The sequence below is a fragment of the Notolepis coatsorum genome (assembly GCF_963971535.1).
Source record: "Notolepis coatsorum genome assembly, chromosome: 14".
NCBI classification, from domain to species: domain Eukaryota; kingdom Metazoa; phylum Chordata; class Actinopteri; order Aulopiformes; family Paralepididae; genus Notolepis; species Notolepis coatsorum.
Window position 1 is genome coordinate 39,130,253 of NC_140178.1, and position 18,902 is coordinate 39,149,154.

The 18,902-nt window shown below is 43.1% G+C and overlaps 1 protein-coding gene across 1 annotated transcript in view; it reads left to right on the top strand.

Annotated features, from left to right (window-relative positions):
* The window catches only part of LOC311240507 (protein kinase C beta type-like), a gene marked incomplete at its 5' end in the record, with an annotated part of 391,798 nt that extends 377,159 nt beyond the window's left edge, over nucleotides 1-14,639 (top strand). Inside the window, 1 exon segment of the mRNA XM_084329084.1 lies at nucleotides 13,801-14,639. Within this exon segment, the coding sequence (XP_084185210.1) occupies nucleotides 13,801-13,989 (189 nt within the window). The 3' untranslated portion in view covers nucleotides 13,990-14,639.
* Between the last annotated feature and the right edge of the window lie 4,263 nt (nucleotides 14,640-18,902).

The following is an 18,902-nucleotide window of genomic DNA, read 5'->3' on the forward strand; positions in this document are numbered from 1 at the left end:
TTCCCACATTCAGCAGAAGGACCTCTTGAAATGTTGACAGATGCTATATTTCAGAAAATATGTACTTCAGCGTGAAGAAAAAAACCACATAAAAAAAAAGGGTACATTTTTTCTGTCTTGGTCGACTGAATAAAAAGCTAAAATAAAAAATTTAAGTAAAACTTTCTGCATTCTACTGCCAAGTGTTATATACAACATAATGTTACTGGCCTGAAAAAAATAAACACTTTTGGCTGAATATCTACCTTAGAGATGGTCATTTTCAGATAATTTAAAGGTCCTGTGTCTTATAAATGGCCTTTTCCAGTGTTTCGCATTGTTTCCTAGCAATGGGGGATGTTACGACCCTGGCTCATGGGTACGCAACCTATGTGTAATCAACACCAAAACCCTGTGCTCTAACTCAAAAATGCTACTAAACCAAGGAACTACTAATATAACTATAAGCTAATGTACTGGTAACCCAACGGACAAGGACTGTAAGAACCTGACAGCTCTTTCACTAGGCACAGACCGTGCATGTGTGTTTCTGGGTCTGCCTTTGAAGCTCCCCAGCAGGTAACCAATCAGCACTAATTGGCTAATTGGCAGCCCTCACCTGCCTGCCCTGGTGACACAGGAGTGACCAGGCCTCTAGTACATAACACCTCCCCCACCAAACTGGTTGCCCAAGAGGCAACCACTACACAACAACCCATAAACAAAACAAAAACAACTGTGACCCCTTAGTTGTCAGGGCCTCTACCACAACAGCGATAACGGGTACCACAAACACCGGTACTACGATCGTGAGAGGGCGTCTGCTAGCACGTTGTCCCTCCCACGAATGTGGCGAATATCCAAGTTATACGCCTGGAGGAACAAACTCCATCGCATCAAACGATGATTCGAATTCACCATGCTGCGAAGAAAAACCAAAGGGTTATGGTCTGTATACACAACAAGGGGTAAACTGGAGGATCCCACGTAAACATCAAAATGGTTCAAGGCAAGAACCAAAGCGAGCGCCTCCTTCTCTATAGTAGAGTAGTGCAGTTGATGCCTGTCAAACTTTTTAGAAAAGTAGCACACTGGGTGCTCCACCTCTAATGCATCCTCTTGCAGGAGGACGGCTCCAGCACCGAGGTCACTAGCATCCACTGCCAACTTGAATGGCAGTTGAAAATCGGGAGCTGACAGAACGGGAGCGCTAATCAGAATACCCTTGATGCTCTCAAAAGACTGTTGACAAGTCTCAGTCCACACAAAAGGTACCTTAGGACTGAGCAGATTGGTCAAAGGGGCAACAACAGAAGCAAAGTTCCTACAGAAACTCCTATAGTACCCTGCCATACCTAGGAAGCGCTTTAACTCCCGCCTGGTGATGGGAGCAGGGAAGCCCACTATAGCCTCCACCTTAGCTGTAATGGGGCACACATGCCCACGTCCAACCACCTTACCCAGGTAGGTAACCGTGGCCTGTCCAAATTCACATTTCGCAAGGTTAACTGTCAAGTTAGCATCACCCAACCGCTTGAACACTTCGGCCAGATGCTCCACATGTTGTGACCAAGAGGAACTGTGGATAACCAGGTCATCCAGATATGCCTCACAGAACGCTACCCCGCCCAGGACCTTGTTCACTAGCCGCTGAAACGTCGCTGGGGCATTTCGCATGCCAAAGGCCATCACTGTATACTGGCAGAAACTCTCTGGCCCTCCTCTCTCCTCTCCTCTTGTTGTAGCTGTTTTTCCTTAAGCTCCCGCTCTCTCTCATCTCTCCTCTCCTCTTGTTGTAGCTGTTTTTCCTTAAACTCACGCTCTTGTTGTAGCTGCTTTTCCCTAAATGCCAACTCCCTAGGCCCCCAATCGATGGCAACACCTTCCGCCACGCCAGAGAGTTGTGGAGACACCTCAGACAAAAGAAGCTCATCCACCGTTGCCACAATCACCTGCTCCTCAATGAGTATAGCCCTCAAAGTCCCCAAGGCAGTCGTTTTTAACCGCTTCTCACTGGCAGTAAGCTCCACATTGTAGTGCACAGCAAGCTTCAGAAGCTGCTCTTTGGAAAACCTTCCCAACATCTCGTCAGAGGGGTTCTCAACAAAATCCTTAATGGTAGCCATCGTTACTGTACCAGTCACCACAAGCTACTCACTTTACCCTACAGTCACTAAGAACCACTAACAAACCACGAAGAACCACCAAAGAACCACCGAAAAACCACTAAAGAACCACTGAAGAACCACGAAGAACCACTGAAGAACCATGAAGAATGCTAATGCCAATAATAACAACCATAAAGGGACGCGGTGGAAATGTGAGCTCTACGGAGCGCACCTTTCCAGGTTGCACAAACAAACAAACAAAAACAAAAAAAAAACACACCCACCCTAAATAGACGTGTCATACACGCAGGGTTTTATGTGCTACCAGGTATGCTCACCAAACACTTAAACAAACAAAATAAATCCAACAAAATATTCCAAACAGGTGCGCCTTCTAACCTGATGTGACCACATATGCTTCTACGTCTAAACTGCAGAAAACCCCGGCCTACCACATGTCTACCCTAAGAAACACTAAATCAAGCCCTACCACACTACCTGTGTTTCCTGGCCGCCCTAACCTACCTACCCTTAAACTAATGCCCTGTAGACCTAACTTTCTTCAACCACACCTGCTACCAGTCAAAGATCATATACAATCATTTCATTGACCGCCCCAGGAGTACGCGGTGCACCGGACGCTAACCAACAACCAGAAAATAATATCCCTATCTACATGTGGTGCCTACTAAACTATATATTTTAACAGCATAAGTAGTCACATCAAATTACAAACAAATACGGCATACTCACCTGTTTGATGAAAATGGCTCAGCCCCCACGTTACACCATGTGTAACGAACACCACCCAAACCATAATATGATGACACCCCGTGCAACACAAAAAAAAATCACCAAACAAAGTGCTAGGGGTAAAAGATCCCGGATGAGCCCCCAATTGTTACGACCCTGGCTCATGGGTACGCAACCTATGTGTAATCAACACCAAAACCCTGTGCTCTAACTCAAAAATGCTACTAAACCAAGGAACTACTAATATAACTATAAGCTAATGTACTGGTAACCCAACGGACAAGGACTGTAAGAACCTGACGGCTCTTTCACTAGGCACAGACCGTGCATGTGTGTTTCTGGGTCTGCCTTTGAAGCTCCCCAGCAGGTAACCAATCAGCACTAATTGGCTAATTGGCAGCCCTCACCTGCCTGCCCTGGTGACACAGGAGTGACCAGGCCTCTAGTACATAACAGGGGATTAAATCAATGTGGTCTGTGACTGTGTCTCTAATTATCATTTTGACTCATCAGTCTAGTCTCGAGTTCACGAGATCCTCCCTCACTCAACTAAGCCAAATTAATTAGTATCCCCCTCAATCTTTCTATCTCTCTCTGTCTGCCAGTCGCAGACTGTGGGTGACTGTCACTCAAAGCGCTTATGGGCGGAGCCCAGCACAAAACAGCTTGAAATCTTGAAGTGGAAAAATGTTGCTTTAGAGTACTCGATAAAAAATATAAAACAATGAATTCTTTGGAAAAACACTTTACAGATGTGTTCCATAGACTCACAGGAATTGTGTAAAGTTGCCCAAATAGTGAAAGGAATAGCAATGCATGTCCCCTTTAACTTAACCCGCAGGCAGTGAGCATATACAGTACTTTCCCTTTATGTTTCTCAGCTTAGACTGGCTGAAAGGCTTTTGGAGGGACTCTCTTAATTACGCTGTGCCCAGCAGTCCTCACTTACTTATGCTTGGTTTAGGGAAGTGTCTATAGGGAGGGGAGGGGGACGTTTGTTGAAAAGTTGCATCTGTTTTATGTTGTTTAGAGCTGCCAGAGTTGTGTGTGTTTGTTTTTTTCAACTTCATATGTCTGTCAGGCTACGTTCAGTTCCTTTTTCCTTTTTCCTTTATAATATGTATATACCAGTGAGCTTAGATATAAACAACATCACCTTAGTCTTTCTCTACAATCAAAAGTGGTAACGTTTTTTGCATGTAAATAATAATATTTCACCTTTCTCATCCAAAGCGAGGTGTTGATATCTTTACTCAGAAGAATATCCTATTTCAACTTGATTTGATGATTACAGATTCTGATATCTGGGATTATTCATTAATTTCCTATTACCCTATTAAAGATATGGTCTGAATACGGGTGATCCACTTGTTTTTTTTCCAACAGTTTGAATCTATTCCCAGATCTTAGCACCACCAACCTACTGGTGGGTGGTTACCTTAATTGTTACCTTGACCCATATCTCCACTGTCTTTCAACTCACCACCTGCCTCTGTTCAAACTCTAAATAATTGGATAAAATCTAGAAATAAGGTGGATATATGGAGACTGCAACACCCAACGAACAGGGGTTACTATTTTTTATCCCATGTTCATATACAAGAATTTACTATTTTCAGTGGACTCAAAATGAATACCCAGCATTCAAAATACAAATGATCATAACATATTGATATCAGACCATAGTCCTTTATCACTACGACTAAAGCTATCCATACGCACATGCAGCTACTCCTGGCACAACCCTTGTTTATTCACCGACCAAGACTTTAATAATTATATGACTGTGCAGCTCAGTGTATTCCTTGATACCAGGGAAGTGTCTGACTCTATGCTCTGGGAAACCCTCAACTTTGTTACGTGAGGTCACATAATTTCCTTTGAAGCTTCAAAGAAAAGTGAACAATGCAAATGGCTATACCAGCCATTGAAGAATCGTATAGAAATTCTCTATCCCAGGCTGATTATAATAAGATCTTGAACTTGAAATATGAATATAACACTATTATTGGTGGAGGTGTTAGCAATCTCTTTTTGAGCTAACAATTTGAGCTGCAAGATAAGCCTGAAGGTTTATTGGCCAGTTTATTGGCCAGCAATGCATTCTCATGCCTCCTGCGTCACATTCTCACACGGGTCTCACAACCTCTACGTGTGTTCTTCACACTCAGACACCCTTAGGCGTGCGTTCTTCATGCACTGTGTATGGCCCTCGGGCGCTATCCGTAGTCTCCATGGTTAACCATATACCGTACTTTTCGCACTATAAGCCGCACCTGAATATAAGCCGCAGCAGCTAAATTGAATGATGTGTACATATATAAGCCGCACTGGACTATAAGCCGCAGGTGTTTTAATGTTTAATTACCATATGTAATTAGCATTGGGACACAATACTGTCGGACAAATAACAAGAATTAACTCATTTACAAGTTGTATTAAGTTTAGCAAGTAAGGGAACAGATAAATAACATTTCAATGCAGTCAAAAAAGCAATATTTAGATTTTTACATTTTCGGGTTTGGTCACGTCGAGTCACATATAAGCCGCACCGTTATATAAGCCGCAGGGTAAAAAAATGGGGGGAAAAGGTGCGGCTTATAGTCCGAAAAGTACGGTAAATCAGCCGACGTCGAACTCGACACTACCTCGACACGCCTTTCAGACAGCTTCACCCAAACAATAACTCTAACCTTAACCTCTTAAACATCAGGCAAAAATTGGGCTATGAAAGATAACAGTGTTGCTGGTTTCGTTCTGTCATGCTCCTCATGTTTGTTTGTTATTCAAGCCGACATGTATAGAACGTAAACCATGGTCTGAATGATGTAAAGTACCGTAAAGCAAATCTGCAGCTTTTTTGTGACAATAGCGATAGAAAAGATACAGTTGTACAAATGGCGAGAATATACTTCTTCCACTTAAACCTTCTTAAAGGCATACTAAGTAGTTTCAGCCACTATATGTCACTAGAGCACCACCAAAACAATGTGGTGTTTACATAGAAACACTGTGGGGCGAATTCACAAAGAATGGATTGCGGCCGCTAATAGCACCCTTAACTGCATGTGATTTGTGCCCACTATGTGCACCGTCTTAACTCTTTCTCTGCCAGCTATTATTCTCATCCTGTAGTAAATGCGCCAATAGGCAGTAAAAACGCCACATATAGGCATTTTCACTGTGCGTCGCGGTGTTTGCAGTGGCTATATCTATATTCTATATTATAGCTATGGAGACAATACTATGGCTCATTTGACAGTAACAACAGACAGTTCAACATGTGAAAAATTATTTAAAAAAATTATGCTCTGATCGTCATCAACGGCATTAGTTTTGAATACTACATACGTTGATCGACTGGATCGATATGAAATCATTGTAGGATCAAGGTGGAATTGACGTCAGATAGTCCTTACCTTTGATCGGGTGTATTCCAAAAAGAATATTCGAATTGTCTGATCGCGATTTCCAGTATTGGTGTCCATCGGGTCCCCGACATAATCCGGCACAACACATGCATCGAGGGGCCATGGACGCGTTCCAATGTGATCGGGTGAACCGACTTGCCTGGAACAATATTCTCCGCCCGGAGGGGTTTAGATGTGACACACAGTCTGGAACAGGGTTTCAAAGGGTGGGCGATACTGCCACCTAGCAGGATATGGCCGGTACTGCAGTCTTGGGGTCCCAGTATGCCTTTTAACGGTAACATAGAGGTCTGTGACACTGAATAGAATAATAAAATCAGAAAAAAGGGGGCGGCTGGGTGGCGCAGCGGACATTGCGCTCGTCACCAACGCAAGAGACACCGGGTTCGACTACGGCTGTCTGCGTTGCCTCCGGCTTGGGCCAGCCGCCATATTGGCTCAATTGGCAGAGTCAGCGAGTTGAAGTCGATGGGTGGTAATCTGGACGTTGTGGACAGCGACTCCTACAGGTCGGTTGGGGGACGCCTGCACAGCAGAGACAGGAAATGGCGGGGGTAGTGTGAGCCTCCCACACGTTACACCTCGCCAATGAGAGTCCGCGCTGGCAGGTGAAAATATGTGACAGGCTGCCTCCTTGTACCGGAGGGGACTCGTGATGCAAGGCTTCTATCCTCTCTACAACCGACCAGTGGGGGGCATATGCGAGCAATGTTCAAGACAGGGGAGGGGAGAATTGGAAACACGAAATTGGGATGGGAGAAAAATAGAAAAATAAGGAGAAAAAGTGGATAAAAAAAAGATTCAGAAAAAAAGGTAAACGGACCAAATAGCGTATATATACGTGATTGCCGTTCAACGCATGGCGAGCAAACACGTATATATACGTGGATGGCGCAGATTGAGTTAACCATTTCACTGCCACACGATAGCCGGTTAACCATTTTACTGTGACAATACAGAAGGTTTTTTACTAGCCCTTTACTATCACACAACCAACGGCGATGCTCCATCATTAGCATCATTAGCTCCGCGGATAATAATAGTATAAATACTGCCCATGCAACAGTATGTATGTCCTGGGACAATGACAGACGGTAAACGATAGCTTTTATTCTCTGATCGTCAATTGGAAGTCCTGACAGATCAATAGCTCTTTGTTTCTATAACAGATAGACATAACAGTATTTTTCACCATTTGTATTTTGTTTATTTCATAATGTATAGAGCTTTCTTAATTTGTATTTTTATGACGCAATTGCACCCTTTGTTTTTGTCACTATCTTTTGTCATTGCATTTGTTTGTCATCCCAAAATAAATTTGTTTGAGCAGACCTGTCCATGGTGCTGAATCTTTAGGCTGAAGTTAGGCACTGCCAGTGAAAATATTTTCAATGAGGAATAATTTTAGAGTGAGAAATGAAGTTGTATTTAATGTTTAGTTAAGAGAATAGAACCTGCATTCTCATATACTCCAGAATAAACTTTTCATTGACCGTGATTCCAGCGTCTACTCCTCGTGGACCTGACAAAGCGTTATAAATGTAATGTTTATTCTGGAGCATATGAGTGTGTGGGTTATATTCTCTTTTTTGTGATTATTACCTAACCCACCGGAGCACCGGAGACGCTGGCCATGACATCCCTTATAAATGTGTTTAGTTACCAACAACTCTCTGAAGACGTAAATAACTTCACTTTAACTGCGTGTGGCAACGATGATGGCAACGCAGTTAGCACAGTATTTCACCCTTTGCGAGTGCTTTGTGAATAGCAAGGTTTGTTTTGTGGCTATTTGCACAGGCATAGCGTCAAAAAAAGCTGTGCAATCCCTTTGTGAATTCTCCCCTGTACCATCTAACGTAGTTCAGATCGAACTGTCAAACTAGGCATTGCAGATCAAATATGACTCAAGATCCAGCAATAACATATCAAAGTACCACAAAAAAATATGTCAGAAACATATTTGTTGACAAGTGAACAAGCCGCCATTTGCTTTTTGAAAACGGGAGCAGAGAACCAGGGACTGCCCACTAGCGGCGTGTTTATCCAATCAGGTGCACATGGGGAAATGGGGAGTAGGGAGGGGGTACATGCTCGCAAAGTGCACATAACCTGTACTCAGTGCCAAAGGTTGACGCCCAGAAACGTCCTGAGCGCAGCAAAATAAGAAAAAACAAATTAAGATGTGGCAGATTAAGACACCACCACACACTTCTAGTGGCTCATAAAGACACCACCACACACTTCTAGTGGGTCATAAAGACACCACCACACACTACTAGTGGCTCATAAAGACACCACCACCCTTTTCTAGTGGGTCATAAAGACACCACCACACACTTCTAGTGGGTCATAAAGACACCACCACACACTTCTAGTGGGTCATAAATATACATGATGATTGAGAGGGATTATGTTTGTATGAGTCTATACATGTGCCTTTAAAGATAACTAACCTAATTGTAATGCAATTCCTACAAAGGCTTAATTCATATACTGTCTGGCAGCTATTATGTTTGTCAGATTTTCTTTTTCTTCTCTCTAGTTTTTAGTTTTTGTTGTTGTTTTATAAAGATTAAAATAAAATAAAAACTCAAAAGCAAGATACAGAAAGCAACACACACACATATGCCCACCCACACACATACATACATTATGCATGCACACACACACACACACACACACACACACACACACACACACACACACACACACACACACACACACACACACACACACACACACACACATAAACAAACCGGTACACACACATTCCAAGACAGAGATACACACACACACACACAGACACACGGCCAGAGGCTGTTATTTGGGTTTTTCTGAGGAGAGCTTTTTATGCAGCTGTGTTATGGCCCGCCGGGGCTTCATCTGACTGTGTGCGTGTTCATGTGTTTGTGTGTTTGTGTGTTGAGTGAGTGAGTGAGTGAGTGAGTGAGTGAGTGAGTGAGTGAGTGAGTGAGTGAGTGAGTGAGTGAGTGGGTGGGTGGGTGGGTGGGTGGGTGTGCATGTGCTTCTCTTAGGGTTTGGGCAATAATTCAATATTATCGTTTGTCTTATCAGGATCAAATTGTGATGGAATTATGATATTGAGCCTTGAGCACAATTCTGGCATCTCAATGAATAATAACAACCACATAAACTCACATCTCTCTCAAAATGAGATCTTTGAGTGGAATAGCAGTTTTGGTTCGACATCCTATCACACTTTACAGTATCATGCAGTTCAATGCAATGCACAGAAGTGCAATTATTTATGTGAACATGTGTGTACGTATGCTATACAAATAAAGTTATTATTATATGATTTTGCATTCATGTACATGGACAGATAGTGTGATAATGTGATAGATAGATATTAGGGCTGTCAATATTAACACGTGCATTATTATTATTATTATTATTATAAGTAACACAATTAATCGCATTACCAAATGTGTGTGTGTGTGTGTGTGTGTGTGTGTGTGTGTGTGTGTGTGTGTGTGTGTGTGTGTGTGTGTGTGTGTGTGTGTGTGTGTGTGTGTGTGTGTGTGTGTGTGTGTGTGTGTGTGTGTGTGTGTGTGTGTGTGTGTGTGTGTGTGTGTGTGTGTGTGTGTGTGTGTGTGTGTGTGTGTGTGTGTGTATCAGAGGTCATCATGTGAACTATGGTTGGTTAACATTATAGTGTCTCTCTTCCTCTCATGGGTCTGCTAACCTATGTTCTCTGATCTCTCTCCTTCTCTCCTTTCTCTCCTCCTCTCATGGGTCTGCTAACCTATGTTCTCTGATCTCTCTCCTTCTCTCCTTTCTCTCCTCCTCTCATGGGTCTGCTAACCTATGTTCTCTGATCTCTCTCCTCCTCCTCTCCTCTCCTTCTCCCCTCTCTCTCTCCTTCTCTCCTCTCGTGTGTCTGCTAGCATATGTTCTCTGATATCTCTCTCTTCCTCTCCTCCTCCTCTCCTTTCCTTATCCCCTTTCTCTCCTCCTCACCTCTCCTCCTGTCTCCCCTCTCTTCTTGATCTCTGCTCTGTTATCTCTCTCGTCTTTCTGTGATTTGTCTTTCCGTCTGTCCCTCTCTTCTTTTAAGCTGCAACCATGAATTAGTAACACACTGGATATAAACACACACACATACAGTATATAAAAATAAGGATATAGAACAGTTCTTGTACTTTCTTGGAGATATAGATATACATATACACGTATAGCCCTTTTGTATAGATCCACCAGCCTATTTGGCAAAAATAACTACTTTAGAAAACCAAACTATTTTGAAATATAAATTCTCTATGTTGCACCAAACATACTCCTCTTACAGAAGAACCTGTAAAAACCAGGTGTCTGGCTCCACACGTGGTAGAATGCACTTGAATGCTCTGTTTGATGAAATGTATTCGATTGACTGATTCATTGGATGGTTGGTTGATTGATTGATTGAATGATTGATTGATCCACTTGATACATGGATCATATGCTGTCAAATATAGTATTCCATTTTGAACTTTTGTCTAAACTATATCATTATACAACTGTCTTTCATTTGTTCGTCCATGAAGCTACTAAAACCATCCATTCATCTATATATCCGTCAATCAACCTATTCACCCACCCTACCAACTTCTCACCGTTCCATTCTCCTATCCACCCACTCCATGCATCTATTCATGTCTATATATCTATATGTCTATATATACCCATGTATTATTTTCCTCATCCATTCACCCATCCATGCATTTTGGTTTATTGTCCCTATCTCTGTCATCATAGTTATCTCATGTTTTTCTGTATATTTGCATGTTTTTGGACTCTGTCTCAAATGAAACCCTATCCTCTATGTCCAGTGCACTACAAGATTCAAGATTCAAGAGGTTTATTCATCACATACACAAGACATATAGTGAAATGAAGGTGGCCATGCCCGCTTCGATTGTGCAAAAAATACAAATAATAATAGAATAAAATCAAATAGAAATAAAATAGACATGATAAAAGTACTAAGATAAAATACAGCTTAACAGCAGCTTAACAGTAGGACATTAATTATGTTTTTACATAATCCTTACAATGACGTTGAAAACCGTATGAGGTCGCAATGATGACTTTTAAGTGAGAAGCTTGCCTCAACCAAGACCGCAGGAATAGGAAGTCCAGATGATAGGAAGCCAAACTTCAGCTTGTTTAACTAGCCTGCCGCAGTCCTTAGGCAACAGTCTATCTCCAGTAACATGTAGGCTACACTTCACCAGTCTCATGGTGTCAAAACCATGAGAGAATGTCTTCATCCAAAGCATGTTTATAGTCCAACAACCACCACACATGTATTTTTCCTTAAGAGGATTAAGAGGACACTTCACTAATAAAACTGTAATAGTATGTCTATCATCTAACACATGTCCCCAAACTGTAAACAGTGGGTCTTAATTTCTTCCGGTGTGAGCTTTATTGAGAGTTAATGAGTTCAGAGCGGTCTTCTGAGTGATAGCATCAGAGGACAATCAGTCCTTGTTGTACTAATTAAACCTCAATGAAATGGCATAGATGAAGAATATAGCTTGGCCTAAAGCCTCACTTTGGCACACTGTTGGGAAAATATAGTTTCATATGCTTACCACTAGACAGACATCTCAAGGGCATATGATCTCCCGGTGGTCATGAAGAGGGAAAGAAAAGACTGAATAAAATATATTAAGTGTTTATCTGTGAAAAGTGAGTTTGTTATTCCTGCCCAACGTACAGCTGGTGAGCTTGTGTCTATGAAGAGTCCCCATTGGTCATGGATATAATTGTCTGTGTGTGATCTGGGTTTTCATATCGTCAGATTAGAGAAGGATCTTGGCATGTAGAGCCCTCAATTACACCCAAATTGTCTGTGAGCGTTTAGTAGCAAAAACAAAGCGGTACAACCACCATTTAAAGGACCATAGCAGACCTTTTCCAGTCCAGACTTCTCACCGTTACCAGAGATTGCCCCACAAATGTTGTGTTCGTAGGTGTATACAGTGTTTGTTTTAGCTGATATCAGCTCACCTTACTAAAATGCCATTCAAAACAGGGGTGGAAAATACTCCATGAGACTTGAGAGTTGTTTGAAGGTTGCTAGTCATACAGTATGTACAGTACCTCAGCCCTCTGGAAACCACCTTTATAAACCCTTTTTGACTCCACTAGAAGCACAGCACGTCAAACTGTGAACCGTACTCAGCTGGGTGCGCGTGTTATTAACTCCCGGGTGCTCCCAGTTGCTTGTAGTATGGCTATGTAGTAGAGTCATACAGTAACATTAGGGAATGTAAAGAGGCGGCGGTTTTCACAAGGGTAAATTGCAGAAGGTTAAATGAACGACTTTGAAGTTTCACTGAGCATATGTTCAACCCTTTTCAACATCAATGTGTGTGGGTAGGCTGAGATCTACCAAAATATACACATTGTACATCTATGAACACAGAATCTGTTAAAGACAATCGTGGTACTGGAGAGAAGTCAAACTTAGACTGGTCTGGTCCTTTAACCCTTTCACTGCCGCACCACCAAACGGTTAGCCCTTTCACTGCGACAATACACAGAAGGTTGACCCTTTCACTGCCACACGACAGCCGGTTAACCCTTTCACTGCCACACTACAGTGGCGGTAACCGTCGGTAGTGTGATAGTAGTAGGGTTAACCTTCTGTAGTGTGGCAGTGAAAGGGTTAATGAACTAAGGAAGTGGCCACAATGATGAGAGAAAATGGTGACAGTGAGCTTTGCTGTCTAGTGGGTTGTTTTTAAATGAGAACCGTGCATATTTGCAGACACAACGTGCATATTTGCAGACACAACAGCTTTGCTAACTGACATCGACGTATCCATCAGCTCAAAAAAGTGAATCCTCTCCAAACTATTTTCTGTCCGTCAAAACGGATACATATCTGGTAGAGATGGAACAACATTATGCTAGCAGACACCTGAGCCCTGTCCAACAAACGGACACTCAGCGTGACATGTGCTTTAAATCACACCAGACTGAATCAGAACTCAGATACAGTATACAGGGCATTTCGGTGAAATGTGTCTTTATTACCGTGGCCTTAGCGGGCATCCAGCCCTTAACCACTGTGGAGTTGTTGCTTTAGCACCATGCATTAGCGTACCAATTGACCTATGTAGATAGTATAGCCTCCAATCAAACAATCAAACAACGTTGTGCACTACTGGCCATAGACTCAGGGCTCATTTGAGACTTCCCCTCAAACCCCATTTCTGTTTTGTTACGAGTGAGCACTTGAATATGCTTCAAATATTTGGAAGAACAAAACAAACACAAGGTGCGCTTGATTAAACTACTCGCACTACTTTTGAGTGCAGCGTTTGGAAGGTTAAATCAAACGCAGCCCCCCCCCCCCCCCCCCCCCCAAGTGCAGCAGCTCAAATATTTGAAATCATGCCGTTGTCCCACACACCCTGCTCAACCCATCATCCTTGTCTTTTGCCCCCACCCTACCCCCACAATCCTCTCCTCCCTCCACCCAACCCTCCGTCCCTCACTCCCGTACCCCTCATCCCACCTCCCCCCAACAGTGTGGCCGGGAAGCAGAGAACTTTGACCGCTTTTTCACACGCCACCCGCCGGTGCTGACTCCTCCGGATGAGGAAGTGATTCAGAACCTGGACCAGGATGAATTCCAGGGATTCTCTTTCATCAACGCAAAGTACCCTGGAGCTGATCCTCCTGCTGCCCATACCTGATAGAGAGAGAGAGAGAGAGAGAGACACACACACACACACACACACACACACACACACACACACACACACACACACACACACACACACACACAAAGAAAGAAAGAAATGGGATACATAACCCACATCAAAAGGCAAATGCACAAAGTAAGTAACAATGAAACGTATTTGACCGTGCAGAAAGTAGATACAGGCCCAGACACATTCCCTGAAGCCCATGCACACGCTGATAAACATACACCAGCTATAGTCATTGACAACATATGATCAGCAACCCCCAGCACACACACACACACACGCATGCACATGCACACATGCACAGTTTGTTACACAGCTTAAGCATTCCCTAATATAACCTTTTGTGGAAGATGTGTTTTTCTGTTTGACTCCATGGCGTTACTCCAATACCCACAGAGTTAGTATAGCTCTGCTTTTCATTCCCCTATATAATAATAATAATAACTGTCTGTATGTTGCTTATCTTAGCTACAACTGTCTTTAACGCATGAATTTCTATATCACCAATAGTCGGTCTCCCAGGGGTGTCTGGCTAGCTGGGATCCTGCCCCCTGGGTTGCTGTCAGCTGTTCCCACTTCAGTTAATGTCTGGAATTCCCATAATGATTCTATGATTAAAAGAACACGCCAACATATTGGGAAATGAGCTTACCGTCTTCTCCAGAGAGAGACAATAAGATAGATACCAGCTACCTCTCTGTGCGTTCAGTAGAAAGCTATCTGGCTGCACATTAGCCTAGCTTAGCACAATGAATGGAAGTGGACAGTGCCGGTTAGCCTAGGCATTGTCCAACTAACACCTCTCCCGAAGGCTAACGTGCAGCCAGATAGCTTTCTACTGAACGCACAGAGAGGAAACTGGTATCTATTTTATTGTCTCTCTCTGGAGAAGACGGTAAGATAATTTCCCCAAAATGTTGGTGTGTTCCTTTAAGTTCAGGCAATTCAGGAGTCTGGGCTTCCTATCCTTTGGAGGGGGGGGGGGGGGGGGGCACCATGCCAGCTAGGATTCTGACTATTGTTGTTTTAGCCAGTTGTTATAGATGCGGTACGGCTTTCATCATGTCATCGAAGGCTAGCTCCTTATATCAACGTTGGCCATGCTAGCGCAGATGCCTGTAGATATTTGGGGAGTAGGTTTCCATTAGGAGGACACAGTGTGAGGGAAAACGTTCTCATTGCTTTCCATTCAATGGACTCGGGTGGTCTAACTGCAGTGTGCTAATTAGGTTATAAGTAGAACTTGCAAACCATGTATGGCTTATTTGATTTACTATATTACTTTTGAAAAGTGAAGAAAGGTGGCACTGCTTTTTAGTTGTTGCGTTGACACATTAACCACAGGTGGAGAGCGGCGCTGGCAGATTACGTCAAACACCTTTGCTAGTGATTGACTGATAGTCTACGAATCAACCGAGGTCAGTGAATCAACTGACAACAGGTAGTCAGCCTCAGATAAGGGCAGGGCCAGAATCCTGAATTACCTGAATTGAATTTGGAAGAAAAGGGCACTGCTGACAGTGATTCAATAAACTGGATTCAGGCGTCCAGGACGCGTGAATACTTTCGACAACAAATGTTTGTTTCCGCGTTCGAGTTTTGCGCTCTGATTGGCCAGGTCATGTGACATGTGCGCCAATCGTGAGACAGCAAGTTCTGCGCCTATTTCCGGGTCTAACAGCCTGCAAACTACCTGGCGTTCTATCGCCATGCTCTAAGACAAACTCTAACCTTAACCAACTTCGAAAGAGTGCCTAAGCTTAACCGTCGAAAGAAGTGCAGGAGTTCTATCGCCATGCTCTAAGACAAACTCTAACATTAACCAACTTCGAAAGAGCGCCTAAGCTTAACCAGTGTAGAAACTTGCGGTCCCACAATTGGCGCACATGTCACATGACCAGAAACGCGCGGGCCAATCAGAGACGCGGAAACAAACATTTTTTGTCGAAAGTATTCAGGCGTCCAGCACACTTTTGTTTTGTTGCAGTACCCCTCCACAGATATTTTTGGATTTTCCTTTTGCACATTACTCCACATAAGCATTCATTTTAAAGGATAATTACGATTACGATTTTGACTAGACTCTATTTTTCTATCATCTGACATCATACCGATCAATTCCATCCAAAATCCTGTTGATTGGACCTACTGAGTGAGTTGAGGTGTCCATCACAGGTCTCAGCTCACCTGGCTGCAGTTCCATTCCATTCCAAAAGTCAAAGAACGTCTTCAAAATACCCACAAATGTCCTATTTCACAATGAAATGCAACTAAACTCGAGCCCTGACAACAGCAGGTTACCAAATAGCGGACTTTGTTATGTTTATGATCCCTGCTGATATAAAAACAGGGTCTAGGTTGAAAATGATCAGAATTATCCTTTAATTCAATTGGGGGGTACAAAATGGCGCAATTGACCTATATCCCACATTGTGCAAAGCAACAGTTGTGATTGGAGGATCAAGAAACGAGGGCAGAGTTTGAGATCAAGTGCAAGCAAACCATCAGCTCTTAGCTCTTGACACTAGGTAACTCCATTTGAATCTGGACCTCCCCAATACATCCCTGGTCTTAGTTATTAGATACCACTGGGAAACGTAGTCCTTTAGATGGAATGTATAGTCTCTTAGATAGGTAGTTAGCTACAGTACAGTAGGTAATATTAGTTATGAACATAAGTATCTGATTAAGCAATGAGAGAGACTAATAGCTGGTTTATTTGTGTTTTATAAAAGCATGATTACCTGTTCACCGTGTGTGTGTGTGTGTCTGTGCATGAGTGTGTCTGTGCATGAGTGTGTCTGTGTGTGCATGTGTGTGTCTGTGTGTCACTATGTGTCTGCCTTTTGTGTTAGCTTCAGCTCTGTTGTGATTGTTTGCTCAATGTAGAACAGCGCTAATATAATGTCCCTGGTCGCCGCCTGCCTGGTCTGGCAGTGTTGGTAAGGAATCCTGTCTTGGTACAGTCGAGAGAAAGGGGAGAGAGTGAAAGGTGATTTGTATTAGGGTTGCTCTAACATTTAAGCCCACTGTGATTGGTGTATTTCACACTTTTGCTTGTCTTCCCTCCACTCTTCCTGTATGGTAAGGAGATCTCATTGATCCCAATAAGATCTACGTACGTGTGTAGAGGTGTAAAAGCACGGCCCTGCAGAGCAAGGTTTATGAATCCATTACGTCTGGATGACTTTAAAACAACCAACTGACTTTCCTTCACAACAACTCGGGAGTCTTAAAGGCCAAATCCTCAATCTAAATGTAGGCTACTGTATCCCCGCCGCTGAAAAACAAAAGATAGTACTGTATTGAATGACTGGGTTCTTGATGTAAGGACTGTATGCAATAGCTCACTCTGACATCCTACCTAATGATATTGCTGTTTCTGTTTACAACAATATACAGTATGTACTGTACGTATCTTTAGTGACTGGGAACAGCACCCAGGACCAGAATTGCTTTTGGACCAAGTGAGAACGCTGGCCCCCGTAGACCATCAAGATACAAGATACAAGAGTTTTATTTGTCACAGCATACAGGTATACAGTGAAATGCGGGGGGTCTCATCCATCCAATTCCAAGTAGTTTACTGCCACAGGGCTCGATTCAAACCTTGTGATTTTTCTAAAGAGGACTGGAATACCATAGTGTCATCTAAAAGATAAAAATAATGGTTTGTGTTTGTGCATTTCCAAATGGTCCCGACAACATGTTGCCTACTTCGTAGACTTTTGAGACGGACATGCACGCTTAAGTTGTGGCTAGCTTTTGTGCTACATGGACCAAAACCTCTTTTTTACCAAGAAATCTGCCCTTCAATGAGTGGAAACAGAGTGGAGGTAATGTACAGTAACGTTAATTATTACTATTGATACGGATGGGGGCCCTAAAGTCGTGGCTAAACTGAGCTGTGCTACATGGAGTGCACTTGGTCTCCCAGTAGTGTGCAGACAGAGCGGAGGTCATGTAACGTTAATTATTACTATTGATACGGATGGGGGCCCTAAAGTCGTGGCTAAACTGAGCTGTGCTACATGGAGTGCACTTGGTCTCCCAGTAGTGTGCAGACAGAGTGGAGGTCATGTAACGTTAATTATTACAAATGGTAACTGTGACTGTTTTGATTGACAATAAGTATTAAGCATTGGGTACAACATTATTGCAATAATCCCAATAAACACAGATAATAATTGACCGGAATTTCTCCCATTTGTCTGGGACATTGGGATCTTCCTGGCCTCGTGGACCGGCACCAATAGTGTCTAGCGGAAACCCTGGGCCTTGCTACAAAGCAGGAAGTTGTTTTTGTGATTTCTGTTGTTGTCCTGCGTTCCCTAACTAGCAATAATATTGTGGTGTCTGTAGTTTCAGGCCAAACTAACCTGCATAGGAGACGTACAAAAAATATAGCAATCTAAGGGATGGGGTTCTCCTGTTTGATATGTTACCGTGGCAACTAAGCGGGTTGTATGCAGTTAAGTCATTCCATCAATCAATCCGTTGGTCGGTAACCTTGGTGACAGGGAATGCTACTGCTGCTTTGTGTGGTCGCTGCTAACCAGTGAGTTGATGGTAGTTGAGAGGTCAGCGTATTGCTGACTGGAGGTGGGAATGCGTGCGTGTGTGTGTGTGTGTTCTACTGTGACCCTATCTTCCTCCGTGTTCCACTCCCCTAAGTAGTCATTAGGCTCATAGGTAGCTATACAAAAAGCACAGAGATGGTGTGGGGCTCTCTGGGAGGCTGTGGTGCTTATTATGATGTAATATTTGTGTGACAAGCTGGTGTCATATCATAATAGAGCCTTCTATATGATATACTGTATATGTCCTTCTCAATAGGGTATTGGAGCCCCAGTTTACTGCCCAGCGCACTTCCTATAGCCCCACTGGGTTGGATTGAG